This window comes from Microtus oregoni, unplaced genomic scaffold (assembly GCF_018167655.1).
Source record: "Microtus oregoni isolate MIOR12 unplaced genomic scaffold, Mior012 000015F_ref0000493, whole genome shotgun sequence".
NCBI lineage: Eukaryota > Metazoa > Chordata > Mammalia > Rodentia > Cricetidae > Microtus > Microtus oregoni.
In genome coordinates this window covers 23,605,718-23,624,611 of record NW_024543074.1, presented here as the reverse complement: position 1 = coordinate 23,624,611, position 18,894 = coordinate 23,605,718, and the positions used below count along the sequence as shown (strand labels likewise).

General features: G+C 53.4%; 1 protein-coding gene across 1 annotated transcript in view; it reads left to right on the top strand.

The window, feature by feature from the left end:
- The window catches only part of Rtn4rl1 (reticulon 4 receptor like 1), a 75,732-nt gene extending 57,387 nt beyond the window's left edge, over positions 1 to 18,345 (top strand). The window contains exon 2 of the mRNA XM_041665648.1: positions 15,304 to 18,345. Within this exon, the coding sequence (XP_041521582.1) occupies positions 15,304 to 16,631 (1,328 nt within the window). The 3' untranslated portion in view covers positions 16,632 to 18,345. The remainder of the gene's footprint in view (positions 1 to 15,303) is intronic.
- The last annotated feature ends 549 nt before the right edge of the window (positions 18,346 to 18,894 follow it).

Here is an 18,894-nt window from a genome sequence, read left to right as displayed (position 1 = left end):
ATTGCATGAACTGTTCAGAACAGGCAAATCCACAGAGGCTTAAAGGAGATTCATGGCTGCCAGGGGTTGGGGGAGGGGGTGTGGGGGTGACTGCTAATGGATATGTGGTCTCCCTTTGGAGTATAATGGCGGGGGCTGGCACCATGCTGTGATGTGCTACGTGCCACTACTGTGTGCTTTCAAGGAGCAGATTTTATGGTTTACATGTGTAGAAAGCGAAGCCAAACCAGCAAGGCACCAAAGCTTGCTCTGACCTAGTGCAGCTAGTGCCAGGGGTGTGGCCGGTGCCAGGGCAGGCTCAGGATGGTGCTGGAGAGGAGATGGGCCAGTCCTGAAGACACGGTGGACTGATAAGGTGTCATATTCCATTGCGGTGCAAGCGGAAGCCACTAGAAGATTCACATGGTTATAGTTTCCTCTTGTTTCTGTGGTGCTGAGGAGCAAAGCGGGGACACTGCATACGAAGGGCGAGTGCTGTACGACTGAGCTGCACCCCTAGCCTCATACTTAACTATTTTTGAAAATATTTCTGGCCGTGGAGCAGATTGTGGTTGTGATGCAGTGAAAATAAAAGCAGAAGCTCCATCAGGGAAGCCATGGTAGGGTCGGGGGAGGGGCGACAGTGGGTGTGGGCGGGACAGAGTGGGTCTGGGGGAGGGGCGACAGTGGGTGTGGGCGGGACAGAGTGGGTCTGGGGGAGGGGCGACAGTGGGTGTGGGCGGGACAGAGTGGGTCTGGGGGAGGGGCGACAGTGGGTGTGGGCGGGACAGAGTGGGTCTGGGGAGGGACGACAGTGGGTGTGGGCGGGACAGAGTGGGTCTGGGGAGGGACGACAGTGGGTGTGGGCGGGACAGAGTGGGTCTGGGGGAGGGACGACAGTGGGTATGGGCGGGACAGAGTGGGTCTGGGGAGGGACGACAGTGGGTGTGGGCGGGACAGAGTGGGTCTGGGGAGGGACGACAGTGGGTGTGGGCGGGACAGAGTGGGTCTGGGGGAGGGACGACAGTGGGTGTGGGCGGGACAGAGTGGGTCTGGGGAGGGACGACAGTGGGTGTGGGCGGGACAGAGTGGGTCTGTGGGTGTGGGCGGGACAGAGTGGGTCAGTGGGTGTGGGCGGGACAGAGTGGGTCTGGGGAGGGACGACAGTGGGTGTGGGCGGGACAGAGTGGGTCTGGGGAGGGACGACAGTGGGTGTGGGCGGGACAGAGTGGGTCTGGGGGAGGGACGACAGTGGGTGTGGGCGGGACAGAGTGGGTCTGTGGGTGTGGGCGGGACAGAGTGGGTCAGTGGGTCAGTGGGTGTGGGCGAGACAGAGTGGGTCTGTGGGTGTGGGCAGGACAGAGTGGGTCTGGGGAGGGACGACAGTGGGTGTGGGCGGGATAGAGTGGGTCTGTGGGTGTGGGCGGGACAGAGTGGGTCTGTGGGTGTGGGCGGGACAGAGTAATGCCTGAGGGGAATGTTCTGAGGGGAAACCAGTGGGAGCGAGGGGATCGAAGGAAAAGAGGATGAAAGCAAGGGAGGAATGGGAACTAACCTCTGCATTTCAACCTGAGCAACCAAGAGAAAGGCTTTGTCAGCCTCTGGGATGGGGAAGCCTGTTAGGAAACACTGAGGATGTGGTGGGCCTGACCTGCTGGTTAGATAGCCTTGTGGTGACGTCAGCGACAGCCTAGTGGACTATTGTGAGCCTCAGGCCTAGCACCAGATCTCACTCCATGGAGATGGTGCTGAAAATGTTCCTGTGAGTTCACTTGGGGATTGTGTGACTACAGGGGAGAGGAACAGGGGCTCAGTCCTAGAGAATAGGGACACAGAGAGGTGAGATCAAGGAAGAGCAGCGCTCTCAAGGAGCTCCAGCCTGCAAGATGGAAGGCAACGGCGAAGTCACGCTTCTGAAATGGAGAAGGAAGTGTTTCCAGGAGGGACAGGGGCTTTACAAGCGAGTATAAGCCCAACCTGGACTGGGTGAGACCCTGTCTCAAACCAACACCAGTGAGCAAATGAGGAGGAAGTCTCCATTGGGTGTAGCCTTAGGATAGCAGGTCTGCCTTCCTGGTGAGCCTGAGAGCGCGCAGAAGCTGGGCATTGAAGGCTGGAGGGTAGGAGTGGCTGCACCTGTTCTTGGCAAAGGCCGAACAGAGCGTAAGGGGTTGAGTTAAGATTTGAGATGAAAGGAAGTGGCCAAAGTTCTGGGCCACCCAGGAAATCAATGGTATGGAGTGAAGGGTGGTTGTGGGGATCCGATGCCCACTACCCGGTACATTCTAAGGGGGCCTTTCCCTCCCTCTGATCCCCTTTGCCTCTCAGGGGGTGATTCATATTTCAGTATATTCCAGCTGAAAAGGGATCCCACTTAGAGCAGGTGGTAAAGCCAGTACATGGAAATTTGATATATTTTGACTAATGCATTTTGAAATTTGAAAACTGCAGACAATTTTATTCAAGATCCATTTTTATACCAACTCATTACTGGGAGAAAAAGGCAAAAGATTTCGGTTTTCCTGTGGACCCAGCCCTGTCACCACCAGGCCCTGCTAAGCAGGCTTGACCTGACCAGGTCAGCCTTGCTTGCAGCCACTGCCTGCCTCAACCACGGAGCCCCCCGCTGGAAACCTCTTTCTTTAGCAGCCTCTTTCAGGGATCCCTCTGGGGGTTACTAGTCCAATTTAATCTGACCTTCAGCCCCACCTCTGTCGTGCCAACTCCAGCAAACCCCTGGGGCCGGCACTTAAGACAAGTTTTGTGATACAGACAAGGGGTTTACACAGAGTTTCCACTTCCGTCCTCATCTGCCCGTCTTTTCTCCAGCCTCCTGAGCCCAAAGTCTAAGGAGTGGAAGTAAATAATGGAGCCCGGGAGGGAGGCTGTCCACGGGGGAGAAGGGTAGAGTCCGAGAGAGGGTGGTGCCGGAAGAGGGTATTTGAGTGAGCAGTGCCCCTAAAGAGCCATCTAGCCTTTCGTTATGGATGACAGAGCCATCTTGTGTGACTCACACAGTTCTACCATGCTGGGTAAACGGCTGTAGTGTGTTGAGCTTCGTTGTTACCTTTCTGGTGATTTGGGCGGGCTGTTCACGAAGTGAGTGTGACAGTCCCTAGGATACACAGAGACGGTTCAACACATGCTCGAGCCACAATCTCCAAGGCAAAGCTCTTGTCTCCAGCTCTCTGGAGGGGAAGGCACCCAGCAGAAAGGGCTGGCTCTCCAAAAGGCCCTGTAGCTGGGGACTTCATTCGTGCGCATCTTAAGGCTAAAGGCTGTCATACAGCTAAACCTTCTAGAAGGTAACTTGTCAGTGTTCATCAAAGGTACTTGGGCTCAATGAAATTGGTCTAGAGAAAGATCAGGAATTTGGGTAAAGATGGTGATTTCAGTGTTATTTAATTTAACTGACCTTAAATAATTAATAGATAAATTGACACAGCAATACATCAAAAGTCCCTGACATATAAAGAGGGTGGTTTCCTTCACCCCAGCCCCGCAGCTTCCCATCAGCCTTGCCTCTCAGGATGCAACAGATATCACCAATTTCTGCCTCTTTTTTGTTTTGTTTTAATCTGGAAAAGGATCTCATGTAGCCCATAATGGCCTAGGGCTCTGAGAGTCTTGTCTCCCAAGTACTGGGGAACTTTCTTTTTTCCCCAGCTGTCCTGTAACTCACTCTGTAGACCAGGTTGGCCTCCAACTCAGAGATCCACCTCCCTCTGCCTCCCAAGTGCTGGGATTAAAGGTGTGCACCACCACTGCCCAGCTAGTCTAAAATATTTTTATTATTAATTTTATGTATTTGGTATTTTGCCTGCATGTATGTGTGCAAACCATATGGATGCACGGTGCCCTTGGAAGCCAGAAAAGGGAACTGGAGTTAGAGAGGGTTGTGAGCCACCTGTGGGTCCTGAGAATTGAACTCAGGACTTCTGGAAGAACAGCCAATGCTCTTAAAAGCCGAGCCACCTATCTCTTCTTCGGGCCCTGCCATGAGCTTTCGTTTGGTTTTTGAGGCAGCGAATGTAGCCCAGGCTTGAACTTACTATATAGCCCAGACTAGCCTCAAATTAAAGATCCTTCTGCCTCTGTCTACCAGCTGCTGGGATTAGAGGTCTCGTACCACAATGCCCAGCTCAGCCATGATAATTTATAGCGGTAAAAAATGAGAGGCATAAATGTTTCGGAGATAAATAAATTATAATGTATGCATAAAATGGAATCATCTGCAGTTTCCAGAAATCTTGCCTGTTAACTCCATCAGTCTTCCTTCTTTGTCAGACCTGGGTAGCTGGCCCTGGCTGATTGATGGGAGCTGATTTCCCCACCGCCCTGGGGCAGGGACCACCCCACCCACAGAGCTCCCTCAGGATCCTTAGTACGGAGCTGCACAGCTGGGTGGGAAGCAGAGGCCTGCATATATAACACGATCTCAACTTTATTTCTTTAAATAAAATTTTTATTTAAATTTTATACAGCCCTATATAAATGAAGGAACTATTGAAGGTTCAGCAAGGACCTGTCAACGGTCGTCAAGAGTAATGGAAGTACAGTGATCTCCCCCCTCCTTTTACTTCCCAACCGTTTACGTTTCCCCACAGCTGGCAAGTGTTATTTTAAAATGAAAGTAAATAATGATGAATGACTTGAAGGAAAATTGGATAGGTAAAAAGAGGGATGGAGACCACTCAGGAAGCCCATGCTAAATATGACCCGGTCAGGTCTCCCAGGCCTGGAGCCTGAGGATGAGCAGTTGTGGCCCCCGGAGAACGTGCAACACTCAGGCCAGCAGAGATGGGAGGCAGCCGGAAACCGAGGGCCTGAGGTGCTCATCTGGGCTCTGAAGGATACGAGGAGATTCTGTGTGGGAATCCAATGAGAAAGGCGTGAGGAGTGAGGCCTGGAGAGCCACGTTGTCATTTGTCAAGCTGGAGCCCAAGAGTCCAAAAGGAGGCAGGAAACGTTTGGACCAAGGACGAGTCAGGTGGGATTAGAAAGGCATGTTTGCAAATACTTCCAAACTCCTGGTCCTTTAATGATACAGACCCACCCCTGGTGACTCTTTCCTGACTCTTGCCACACCTGATAGCTAATATCACTGGAGAAAGTCCCAAGATCAGGCTTGCTGGAGGTCCTCACGGGTTCTACCCTCCTGCAGCGGGCCCTCAGGTGACCAGAGAGGAGCCGACTCACTCACCCACAACACCAGATGTCCCTCTTGTCCCTCTCCCCGCCCCCCCAGACTCCAACTCTCATCTCTACCTCCAACCTCAGCAGAGGAGCCCTCCTGCTTCATGGAGGAAATAGGAGCTGCCAAGGCTAACTATTGTCATCTCTGTACACGCCATGGTCCCCCATTCCTTGGAGCAGGCATTCGTCAGAACTCCCCCTATTTTCTGCCCTTTCCTGCCTACTGTTTCAGTTTCTCTCCTCCTGAATCATGCTTGTTGGCATGAGAACAGGCTCTATTTCTTCCATCTCAAAAAACAAACACTGGGAGGGTGTGGGAGACGGAGAGCGGTTAATGGTGCCCAGTGCAGTGGGCTAAGAGTAACTTCTAATGTTCTACCGCACAGTGAGACGTTGCTGCTTGTCGATTAACTGTAAATCTCAAAACAGCCAGAAGAGAGGATTTTGGATGTTCCCAACACAAAGAATGATAAACATCCGAGGTGATGGGTGTGCTAATTGCCCTGATCATCACACATTGTATACATGTTTTGAAATGTCAGGCTGTACCCCATAAATATGTACAATTACTGTGTAGCGATTTGAGATAAAAACTATAATTTTAAAAAGCTAAAAAAAGAAAAAATAGCTGCCCTTGACCCACACCCCCACAAGGTCCTTCCTGTTTCTCCAACCACTTAATGTCAGAGCTTCCTGTGTGAGTGTGCTCTTGATGCTCCCTGCCTCCCCCAAGAGGAGTTACCCCTGTCCCATGATGCCAGGCAAAGCCACATGCATGATGTTGACCAATGAAATGTGAGTAGAGACGATGCCTGTCACTTGAAACAAACATAGAAAGAGACAGGGGTTGGGCTGTCTTTGTGTCTTTCCCAGGAGTGTTCTAGGTCAAGGATGCTCTCTTGACCTGGCTTCCCACATGGAGCCGTCCCTCATCTTTGTCTGGCAAGCCTCTGTTGCTGGAAGCCATGGAGATTCTGGGGCACTTGTTATCTCAACACATCCTCCCATGCCCTGGTTGGTCCAGCACCATTGCCTTCCTCGCCTCCCCTTCTTTCTTATTTGTCCTTCTCTGGCTTTGGTTCCCATACCTCCTAGAAGGGAGATTGCCACGGGTACCTCTCCATGGCAGATCAGTCAGGGGCTTCTGTCTACAGCTCGCTCTCAGCAGGTCCTCAACACATCGATTCCTCCCAGAAACCCGGGGCTTTGGGGCCACCATCTCCTCCAGGGTTGCTTCTACCTCCTTGAAAACTGTCACGTGGATTCAATCCCTCGACCTCTCTCTTGACTGTCCCAGATGACTTTTTCCATTCACCCGGACTAAATGCTGTCTCTATGCCGATGGCTCCCAGGTGCACTGCCTCCTCTGGGCTCCTGTGTTGTACATCCAGCGGTTACCAACTACATCTCTGAGAGGCTACTCAGACTATGCATGTCCCCAAGCCTGTTTTCTAGGCTCCTTCAGGCTCACAGTGGAGCCACCATGGTCCCCCCTCCTCCAGCACTCCCATGCATCACAGAGGCTCGTCTGGATATCATCCTAAACAGTTCCCCGTGCTACCCATTGCTCTCTGCCTCTGGGGCCTCACAACGCCTCTCACAGACTGTAGCCACAGGCCTCCTTGCTGTCTGTCTTACTGTGTGTCAGTCTGTCCTCCTCAAACCCAGTCACATCACCTCTCCTGCAGACTCTGGCTCCCACTTTCTCCCCCCATCCCTTCTCCCTTCCCCTCTTCTGTACCAAGCACAGGCCTGCCTCAGGGCCACCATACCAGTCATTCTACATGAAGATGTTCCTCAGTTTATCCTTATTCCTTGCTTGTTTGTTTGTTTCATTTTGTTTTGTTTTTCTTCTTCTTCTTGAGAAGAAGAGTCTCGTGTATCCCAGACTGGTCTTAAATTTGCTACATAGCCAAGGATGTCCTTGAGCTTCTGGTCCTCTTGCTTTTACCTCCCAAGTGCTGAGATTACAGGTGTTCCTCACCACACTTGATTTATGTATTTCTGGGATTCGAACCCACAACTTTATGCATTCTAAGCAAACATTACCAACTAAGCCACATTGCTGGCCCTTGTTCCTCTTGCTTATCCTTAGGGGGCAACTCAAATGTTGAGCTCCTAGTTTAAGTAGGTCCCGTCTTTCATCTAAAGCTTAACCCCTTTGTGCTTCCAGAATTTAATTTGGCCTTTTTGTCTCACCGCCCCCCCCCCCCTACACACACACACAATGGATCCATGAGTGAAGGAGCTGTGTGTCCCAATGCTGCAGAGGTAACCATGAGCCCATCCTCTCCCCAAAACAGAGGGGACTGGGGACAGATGCAGAACAGGGTGGTCCAGCAGGTATAGGCTATACTCAAAGCCTGTGTGTCAGCTCTGAATGCCTTCGCTGACAGCCAGAAAGTGGGCGGGATCTCTGGGGGCGAGGAAATAAGGACTCCTGGCAGAGAGCTGCTTCTTCTCATTGGCTGCTCGGGGTTTGGGAGCACCACCCCACTTTCCCTGCAAACCCCCTCCCCCCCAGAACCCTCTGGAACCTGCATGCCTCTGGAACCCCCCATTCAGGCATCTTCATAGTTGTGAATCCCCTCAAAGGTCCCCTGCCCCGCTACACACACCTAGGATATATTGTCGAGTTGCAGGTGCACCTACAATTTGCTATTGTTTGTGGGGAGTGGCAGTCGGCTCCACAAGGTTCCTGGGCAGGTTCCTGGGCAGGTCCCAGAAACCTCCTGGGAAGGATGAATGCTCAGAACCCTGCAGACCTACCTGCAGGGCTTGGCGGCACCTGTCTGAATTCCAGAATGTGGTGGCAGGAGGATCAAGTGTTCAAAAGGAGGTTAGGGCCTTCCCTGGCTACATGAGATCCGTGAAAAAGAAGAGGAGGTAGAGGAAATGATGGTGATGGTGGTGGACGTGGTGGTGGGAGGGAGGGAAACCCACAGCTCCAACCTGGGGCCCTCAAGCCAAGCAGTAGGGTTGATTAAGATGAGGGGCGACTATGAGCCGGGGATGAGGCTAAGGGTGCTAGGAGTGGTAAAGACAGTTCCTGGGCCTGTGTGTCCCAGAGAGAGCAGTTAGGCACAGGTGGGGATGATGGACTGGGACAAAGGACAGAGCAAGGTGCCTTGCAAGGAGCTTAGCCAGGGTTAAGTGCCTCTCAGCATGTGCTCTGCTAGAGCTCTGGATTCTGGGACCATCCTTAGTTGGGCTCGATCCTGCTAGGATGTGTTGGGAACAGACTTTCGCTAACAAGAACAGTGACACAATCTCCCATGCAGCCTGCTCAGGCCCAGACGGTCTCAATGGGCTTCCCATGCCCATAAGGCCTCAGGGAGATTTTGTGGTCCATCTGGAAGTGCCTAGACGAAGTAGGATCCCACTGGGGTGGGTGATAAGCTAGGGCAGTGCCTTAATACAGAGCTTCACAGGGTAGCCCTCAGCCCCATCCCCTACAGCACACCTCTGCGAGCAAAGAAGTAAGGTCTGATGAGTAGGAAATGGGAGACCCCAAATTGCTCTCAGGAGAAGTTATCAGTCCAATTAGCATGGTGCTGGCAGCCAGGCCTGTTTCAGGGGACCAGCCCAGGCTGACAAAAGCCAAAAGGTTATTCTAATGGGGAGCTGCCCACTTCTCACCTGAGAGGGATGCTGGTGCTGGCAGGGCCTGTAGAGAGTGTTTGATTCAGCCTGTGAGGAGAGCAAGTGCTGGCGGCAAAGAGGGAGTGAGGACCAAGATAAGACACCTCGGCAACATCCCCAGCCCCAGTATGCACTGCTTCTCCCAGGATGCTGTGCCTGAGATGCTGCAGGATAAAGAGGACCTGAGCTCTGGAGACAGATGTGAGTTTATTTGCATGTACTCAGTCACATGCAAATGCCTTGCGTATGAACTATGTCTACACCCGTAAGCATGCAGGACAACATGTGTGAGCACATAAGCACTTCAGGTACACATCTACACAGACATGCTCATAAATACAACGTCAGATAGCCACAGCCCACACTCAGGCTTTGGCTGAGTCCAGTCCTGACTCCGGGACTACACACAGGTACTGAGGCACAGGGTAATATTATAGCAGTATAGACTTGTGAGGTCCCTTCCCTGCTTTTTCCCCCCTAGAAATTTTTTTTAGTATTATTATTTATTTAACTGATTTTTTTTTGAGACAGGGTTTTTCTGTGTAGCCCTAGCTGTTTTGGAACTTTCTTTGTAGACCAGGCTGACCTGGAACTCAGAGATCCTCCTGCCTCTGCCTCCCGAGTGCTGGGATTAAAGGTGTGTGCTACCAAATCTTGCCTCCTCTCTTCTTTAATCTAGGCATTTCTGTTTGAAAGGCTCTGGTCCTGGCTCCCCTTGAGGGTGACTAAGTTGTTCTGGTTTGTTTGGGACTCTTCCAGTTTAGTACTGAAAGACCTGTACCTTGGGAAGCTCCCCAGTCGCGGGCAAAACTGTCTGTGGTCGCCTGCCCCTGCCCTAGGAAAGGCCTGGTATTGGGTCCTTCTCGGAGCTGTCATCATCTGGTCACTTCCTTGATGGACGTAGGAAACCTTGATGAGAGCTGAGTCTGGGCCTCTGCTCTTACCCTGGAGGTTCCGAGCTGCCCCAGGAGTAACTATAACCAGTGTTTGCTGAACACCTACTATGAGCCAGGTCCTGGGCTTAGGGTTTTCTGAGCCTAGGGCTTTCTAAGTGTCATCACTCACTTCTGCAGAGACTTGGGAGGGTGCTTCCCTCGCCCAGAGCAGGACAGCAGTAGGAGAAAGTAAACCAGTGAATTCTGTTGTGCCTTAGAAGAGGTTGCATGCTGTAGAGTAAAATGTGCCAGGGAAGTAGCACCTTGAAAACCGGCTGCTTAAGAGTGGCCTCCGTGGGAAGACGTCCTGGAGACATACTGGGAACAGTTCCAGGAAAAGGGAACAGCATGGGCAAAGGCAGGAGGCTGAGTGCTTGGCTTATGGCGGGGACACGGTGAGGTCTGTGCAGCCAGGGAAAGGCAGCGTCTCTGGGCCTGTGATCTATCTAGACCTGGGAGCACCTTAGGGTTAGATGGGAGCTGTGGAGGATTTAGGAGGGACAGCATAGTCTGACTTTGATTTTCCCTGGACCTCCCTAGCTACTGTGAAGGAGATGGAGGGGGTAAGGCTGGGGACAAAAGGGCCATCCAGGAGGCCACCGCAACAGTCCAGACAAGTGACAGCAGCCGGGGGCACAGTACATAGACAGACACTGGACGAATCCTAAAATTAGACCAACGGGATTTCCAAGGAGCCACTATGGTCCTGAGGTGTTGATCCTGAGCAGCTGAAGTGAGCAGGTCGTCTTCGCCTAGGATGGAGGAGCTGCGAGTGAAGGCGGTGGTGGAGGAAGAGAGGAGCTGGCTTTGGATGGATTCAGTGAGACAGATGGAGATGTGGGAACGGTGGGTGGTACCAGCGTCTGTGGGCTCGGGGACTGGCCAAGCTTTTGGTGATTGTCCCATTTTGCAGGTGAGGAAAATGAGGGTCCTGCAGAACCTTAAAAGGAGCAGCCAGGACTCAACTTTGGCCTCTGGCTCCACAGTCACTCTCTTCTCACAGCTACGGGCACCAGGCTGCTGACCACTCCACCCAGCGGATCCCTGGCCAGCTTCCCTGTCTTCAGGGCGGAGCCAGGAAGGAGCCTCTGCTTGGAACACAAGTGGCACAAGTGCCAAGTGGCCCGAGGCGCCAGCGGCCCCAGGAGTGCAGCTGGCCTGGCCCGAGGCCGCCATCCACGCAGCAGAGAGCATTCGGTTAGCATTGATTTCTCAGAGAAGAGCATCTGGCCAGGCTGGGGGCAGGGGAGGGAGCGCTGAAGGCCAGAGAGACTGGCTACACAGCAGAGCAGCCTGCAAGCTTCAGAGAGACCCACTGACCCGCCCAGGAGCCATGAGGAAAGTAGCCATGAGGCTGTCCCTACTACAGGGGTGGGAGGGAGGACAGCCCCTTGGGTGCTACACTGGAGTGACTGTCATGACCATCTGGGACCTGAGAAAACTGACCAGCCCTATTTGAGGCTGCTCTGCCCACTCCTGGACAGGGAGCTGAGGCTAGAGTCCCAGCCTGAAGGCCCCGCTGCTGTGTTCTCCAGCTGTGGCCAGCTGCTGATGCTCTGGGGACCTCATTTTCTCCTGTGTGAGTGATGCTGCTCCTACGGGGTTATAAGCGCTTCAGTTAAAGGCCTTACTCCCAGAGGCAGATCTTCCTCACCAATTCTCCCACTTCTGGTGGCCAGAGTACCGCAAGGCCCCCACTACACTGGATTGTGTGGCCTAAGTGTAGCAGACAGGCCCTGTTGGTGTTGGTCCCAGTGCCAAGCTCTCTGGACACCCCAGCCCTGGCTTTCTCCATCCCAGTCTTTCTCGGAGGCTCTGCACCATTAGAGGGGATGGGAAAATGCAGGCTCACTTTTCCAGCTTGGCACCTTGGCATGTGCTATCCTGTTGCCTTTGCCTTGCCGCCCATCCCACCAGGTCTGTTCCCGTGGGACCATTCATAGGCACAGCTAGGGAGGTGGCTGTCTATGCTCAGCTTGGCAGGAGTTTGGAGTTTGCAGGCTGACCACCTCTCTTACCTGCATGTCCTCTGTGCTGAGTGATATGCTTAGGTCTGAGCTGACTCCCCTCACAGCTAAGGCAGGGTCCCTCTCAGCCCAGTTCATGGGTCAAATACTCTGGAAGGTTGAGGAACTGCTGGTGTTGCACAGGGGAACCAGTGACCAAACAATGCGGACTCCTAGCCCAGGGGTAGCAGAGGCTTTCCTTTAGGCCCCTCCGTTAATCTCCCCTATACTCCCAAGGTCCCTCCGTGGGCATTGCCACCCCATATGCAAATGATGCCGATTGCCAGGCCCTTCCAACAGTGGCTTCTGTGACTTTCCCAGGCTCGGGGGCAAGTGTGAATGGAAGGAGGAATGAATGAGGCTGTGTAGCTGCTTGGGGAGCTCATGTGCGTGGGAGGCTGGAGGTCTGGGCATCGGGAAGCAGAGCGCAGTGAAGGGCATCCCCTGGAGAGGAAGGCAGGGAGAGCTGGGTCTTCTCCTTTCAGCCCCCTCAAGCAGAAGGCAGCCCCACCCAGGAAGGGCCTGAGGAGTCTCAGGAGAGGCGCAGGGCCCCTCCACAGAGACTTGGATTCCTGCTAATTTGCAGTCTTGAAATACACAGCAAAGGTTCCATCCTCATTGTTGGTACATTAATCAGGCAATCAGTGGGGCAGGGCTCCCAAGGGCCTCATGGAGGGGGCACAGAAGGTGTCATGGTGATGCAGTGTCTGCCTCCCTGGGATGAAATCTGCTGGATGACAATCCTAGGACAGCACCCTGCTGGTTCAGACAGGAGGTCAAGAAGGGGCCAGGGCTGGCTGGGACACTTAGTCCAAGGTCTTGAAGTAATACCACTGGTTTTCAAAGGCGTGGATGCAAACTTGGCTGAGCCCCTCAACATCTCCCTCCCATTAGAAGAGGTAGAGGTCCTGGAAAGCTACCCTTCCTGGCATGGGCCCTGGCATGTGGGAAAACATTAAAGAACAGGGATTAGGATGCTTCCAGAAGAGCCAGCCCTTCACTGCTCAGGAAGTGACCATCCCACATAGTCCTTGTGGTCTCATGACTGCCTGTTCTTCTTTGAGGTCACGGAGAGCTGAGCCTGGTCCTGCATCAGGTCTTGGCTAGAGTCCTTTGTCCTCCTGTTGCCCTCCTTGAGGGGAAACCCCAATCCTGCCTTCACCCTGTCCTGCTGTCTGCTTCTATCACAGTCCACTGTGGGTTCAGAAACTAGTTACTAAGCCCACACCTGAGATCTGGTGCGGTTTGATTTTTTTTTCCTAAACAGACCCTGGCCCAGTTTCCCCTGTGCACTGGTATTGCCTGGAGACCCCTACTTAAGGGTTACCCTGAGGACCCCCAAATTCTTCTGGGATACACAGAGACAGAGCAGCCACAGCATGTGGGAGAGCTCAGCACAAGGCAGGTTGAGGTTGCAGGCAAAAGCACTCTGTAAACTCTGATGAGCTGTACAAATGTTGAATGGCATTAGTGCTAAGCCCACTGCGGCCCCTCCCCGCCTGCAGCTGCAGGCCCAGGAGGAAATGCTTTATTTTCACAGGACCCCCAGTGGAGGCTCTGCTCTGTCTCCTTCATTCTAAGACGTGAGACAAGCATCGTGAATGTCCTTGAACCTGGAGTCTGGGCTTTCTCAGAGCGACTGGGCTAGGGCTACTCCTTGGGGAAGGTTCTGGCAAGAATAGCTTTCCGGGAAGACCTGAGCAGGAGAGAGGGTGCAAGCCGAGCAAGGGGATTAGAGGAGGCCTGTGGGCAGAGCAGCCAGTGTGGCTTGGATGCTGATGCCACAGGGCAGGCTGCCCTCCAACCAGCTAGGGTTTGGAGCCTCTCTCACCTTGCCTCCCTCTCTGCAGCACAGGAGTTCTTGGACAGAGGGTGGTAGGCGGGGGGCCACCCCCAGGATGCACGGAGGAAGACTGGCAGAGTAACGTCTCCTAGACATGCTTTGGAGAGGGAAATGGGGCAGGGGTGGCTATGGCCTGTGTGCTGTCTAGTGGCTGGGTGACAGAAAGCACCACAGAGGACCTGCAGAGTATGGCCCAGCCCAGAAAGGGTCCTATGCCATGCCGACACCGCCACAGAGGTCGTAATTGCTATGAAAACGCAACCGAACCCAATTATGCAGAAACTAAATTATGTGTGATGATTTTTATGTGCTGGAAACATTCAGTTGAAGCCGGGTGATTACAGGGGGACGAGAAGCAGCTGCCACTCTCTGGGAACCCATAGCTCCCAACAGCTGGGAGCTGTCACTTACGATGCTCTTTCTGTAGGGGTGGGGGGGTGATTGGGATGGCAGTCAAGGTGGAGACCCGCTTGGCCAGGAACCCGGGCAGCCCTTGTGCTTGGGTTGGAGTGGGTCTGGGATCCCGGGTGGGCAGGTTGGTCAGGTGGGTGGCTTCTTTCATCCCACATGATCTGGGCACAGCTGGTAGCAAGAAGACTCAGCTCATATGCCCTGGGCGCCCTGCCTCTCCCAAAAGTTCCAGCAGAACAAGCCAAGCAAAGCAGGGTAGGTCGTGGCTGCCTGTCCCTTCAGGGTGGGCGTCTGTAGGCCTGGAGCCTGGAGCCTGTCCCCATCTTCTTGACGCGCCTGTTGGGCCACTTGGGGCAGCTGTGACCCTGGAAAAAGGCAGGTAATGACAATCGTCCATAATGAGGCTGCTTCAATAATGAGTGTGGGCCTATTACCCGACCACAGGCTGGACACATCCGAAAATAATTATTTTAAGGATCCATTAACGAATGCCTAATTAATGCCCAATTAGAGGGAAGCTACAAAGGAAATGCTCTGGACAGTCAAGTGGCAAGGCCTGGTTTCACAGCCGTAGCCTGGCGAACTCAAGCAGGGTAGAGAGATGCAGAGGGCCAGAAGGTGAATCGGAAGGGGGCAGCCTCACTCTGGCAGACCCCAGGGAAGCCGCATGTGTCAGCGGTGGTGTCCCTCACAGTCCCTCGCAGAAACACGCCTTCTCTGTCCACCCGTTCAGCTCTGTGAACTGTATTAACAAATGAGGAAACTGAGGCACAGGGGCGGGGTTGTGTATTTGAAGTTTGGAATGCAACCCGAACGAGGCATCTTCTGAGATATGTTTTGGTGCCATGAATGCAATGCTTTACTTATTTTGAGGATCATTTGAATAAAGTGATCGTTCAGGACCCCAGATGGGCTATTTGCTTTGTTATAGTCGTACTCGTGAAGGCGGCTGACGGTGAGCAAGTGGCAGCGCCGGGACCAGAGCTGGAGGCTGCCATGCTGTGTTTGTGGATATGTTCCACCCAGCAGTAGGGCTGACGGCCTCCAGGTATTTGGATGTGGATTAGAGACTTTCAGGACAGAGCTTAAGAGGTGTGGAGATAATGTGGGCCTCGGGCCCAAATTTCTTGTCCAGTCTCCTAGCCTAGGCACCCCTGTGTACAGGACAGAAGACAGAACCTATGTAGGTCAAGAGGGTCATTCAGCAGTCCCCACTCCACCCTCCGTTCCCATGCATCTCCCTCTTCCCCCGGGCAGCCCCTCACAGCTCTTCTGTTTCTCTCCCCACTAGGGTGCTGTGTGGAATTGCTGCTGCTCCTGCTGCTGGCTGAGGAGCTACCCCTGGGTGGTGGCTGTCCTCGAGACTGTGTGTGCTACCCCGCACCCATGACTGTCAGCTGCCAGGCACACAACTTTGCTGTCATCCCAGAGGGCATCCCAGAGGACAGCGAGCGCATCTTCCTGCAGAACAATCGTATCACTTTCCTCCAGCAGGGCCACTTCAGCCCCGCCATGGTCACCCTCTGGATCTACTCCAACAACATCACTTTCATCGCTCCCAACACCTTCGAGGGCTTTGTGCATCTGGAGGAGCTAGACCTTGGAGACAACCGGCAACTGCGGACGCTGGCACCCGAGACCTTCCAGGGCCTGGTGAAGCTTCATGCCCTCTACCTCTATAAGTGTGGACTGAGCGCCCTGCCCGCAGGCATCTTTGGTGGTCTGCACAGCCTGCAGTACCTCTACTTGCAGGACAACCACATTGAATACCTCCAAGATGACATCTTTGTGGACCTGGTCAACCTCAGTCACTTGTTTCTCCATGGCAACAAGCTTTGGAGTCTGGGCCAAGGCATTTTCCGGGGCCTGGTGAACCTTGACCGGCTGTTGGTGCATGAGAACCAGCTACAATGGGTCCACCATAAGACTTTCCATGACCTCCACAGGCTGACCACCCTCTTTCTCTTCAACAACAGCCTCACTGAGCTGCAAGGTGACTGTCTGGCCCCCCTGGTGGCCTTGGAGTTCCTTCGCCTCAATGGTAACGCCTGGGACTGTGGCTGCCGGGCGCGGTCCCTGTGGGAATGGCTGAGGAGGTTCCGAGGCTCCAGCTCTGCTGTTCCCTGTGCGACCCCTGAGCTGCGGCAAGGCCAGGATCTGAAGCTGCTGAGGGCTGAGGACTTCCGGAACTGCACAGGGCCAGCATCTCCACACCAGATCAAGTCACACACGCTCACCACCTCTGACAGGGCTGCCCGCAAGGAGCACCACCCATCCCATGGTGCCTCCAGGGACAAAGGCCACCCACATGGCCATCTGCCTGGCTCCAGGTCAGGTTACAAGAAGCCAGGCAAGAACTGTACCAGCCATAGGAACCGAAACCAGATCTCGAAGGTGGGCACTGGGAAACAGCTTCCTGAACTACAGGACTATGCCCCTGACTACCAGCACAAGTTCAGCTTTGATATCATGCCGACCACACGACCCAAGAAGAAGGGCAAGTGTCCCCGCAGGACCCCCATCCGTGCCCCCAGTGGGGTGCAGCAGGCCAACTTGGGCACTTCCCTGGGGGCCTCGCTCCTGGCCTGGATACTGGGGCTGGCGGTCACTCTCCGCTGAGGACTCAGGACATCACTGCCCAGCACTGCCACACGTCCAGCAAGGAACAGAATCTTTTCCTCTTGTTTTGTTTTTTTTTTTCTTTTTAAGCGGAAGATCTGCTGGGTTTCAGGAAAAGGCTGCTAAAGCCTTCAATCACAGTCTGGACCCTTCCTGGTGGATTATAAGCTCAAAGTGTATAGCTCTAGAGAGGAGGGGTAGTTATCTTACCTGGTTGTCCTGGCCCAGCACCTACGGACAGCATCCACTCCAGCATGGTGGTCAAAGGCATACCCAGTGAATCATAGCCGTGACGGGACATATGCCCTGTGGAGAAGCTGGGCTCTGTGGAATCCTGGTCACTTGGAAAGAAGGGCCGGAGGACGCTGCTGTTTTGGGAAGGAGTGGACTCAGGACAAGGCTCCCGCAGAGCCAGCTGGGGCAGCCAGCCATCTCAGAGCACTCTTGCTCTTGCCTGAGGCCACCTCGTCAACCTGCCCAGTCCTACTTTGTCACCCTCAGTCCCTACCCGTGGGGGTAATGCCTCTCATTCCTGATGTCTCAGGCAGTCCTGGCAGACCTGCTGGGGTCCGAGAACCAATCACCAAAGGGAAGATCATCAGAGAATGACATTTAGAACTTTACTCGCAATGAGAGTCACACAGAAGGTGCAGTTTTATACCTGTGTCCACTTATATATACCCTCACACCCTACCCACACACCCACACAATATAAATATATATACATATATAAATATATAAATGCACAGCTCCCCTCCCACTCCTTACCAAACTGTATGTCTTATCATGTTTATAAACTATACGGGAACCTATATTTGCTCAACTACAGATTGTATTGGTAATTTCTAGCAAGGAAAAACAAAAAGCTGTGGCATTTTTGGTCCAAATCCCAGCTGGCAGCAATAGTCCCTGGGCTTGCTGGGGCAAAGGTGTCAGTGGGAAGATTGAGGAGGAAGAGAAACAGAGAATCACTTCAGGAGACCAACATTCTTAGCTACTTAGAACATCCCCTTGTTTTTATATGCAACACATGCCTGTCTGGCACCCTGGAGCACCCCCACTACCCCTCCTGTAGAAGCTACAGGCTTTGGGGTGAGATGTGGGAAGTAGCTTGTTGGATATCAGGGTGCTGGAGGCAAGCTAGGTGGAGCAGCAGAAAGGGCTTTGGGGGTTTTCCAGCCAGCAAATAAGGCAGCATCCACAGTGTTAGCCCAGTGGGTTGGATGGACAGAGTCCTTCTAACGTTTTGCCAGCGATGGTCTGGGCAGGTCAGGAGGCTCTGAGCTCTGACCTCAAGGAAGACTTAGCTGCAATTTTAACTCACTGGCTCTTTGGCCAGTGACCTGCTGAAGGCCCTGAATAGTTTGGCAATAGAGAAGACTCTAGTGGCCTTAGCATATGAGGGCATTTCAATAACCATCTCAGGCGCTCTTTGTTACAGAGGTCTTGTTCCTCCTGATTATTTTGGATATAATCCAGGACAGGCAGAGGTCAGAGGGCTAGACTCAGGGGTCAGAGCCCAACAGGCAGCATGCAGGGAACAGAGCAGGCAAGCCCAGTCAGGGAATAGGGGCTGCTGGCCCAAAGATCTCGGGCAGGCACAATCTCTTGCGCTTTGCACAAACCCGAATCCCCTACCAGCGAGGGTGTGTGAGGAGTAAGAAATGCTGAATCCAATTAAGAGAGAAAAATAATAAAAAAAAATTCTCTTGGACAAGAACCCTGTTTTCATTTCATAACCCCGCATTCCTGACGGGGTGGCAGATCCTGGGCTTTGGTGGGGTGGGCGAGCCTGGCCAGGCTTGACTCTGAGAAGACAGCATGCTTGTTGGCAGGGAGAGCCATAGGAACGGGGCACACTGACTCACAGGAACACACAAGAACATGCGCTCTCTCTCTCTCTCTCTCTCTCTCTCTCGTTCTCTCTCTCTCTCCCTCCCCCCCCCCTCATACACACACACACCTCTTCCCTCACCAGTATAGAACACAATTCACAATTCGCTTCCCACATGCTGGCTGCCCAGGTCAGTACCACTTCTGTATCTTTCCCTGGCAGAAGGGTTCTAGATCCTTCCGAGCTTGTTCCCAAGAGCCACGGCTGCTGATTCTGGGTGTCAGCAGAAAGACAACAGACAGTCCTTGGGCCTCAAGTCCAGGAACTGACCAGGACAGCAGAGGGCGAGGGCCTGGAAGCTGCCCCTGCCTCTCTGACATCACAGATGGAGAGCAGAGGGCTGTCTGTTTTTAGTATGAGAGTCAGGGC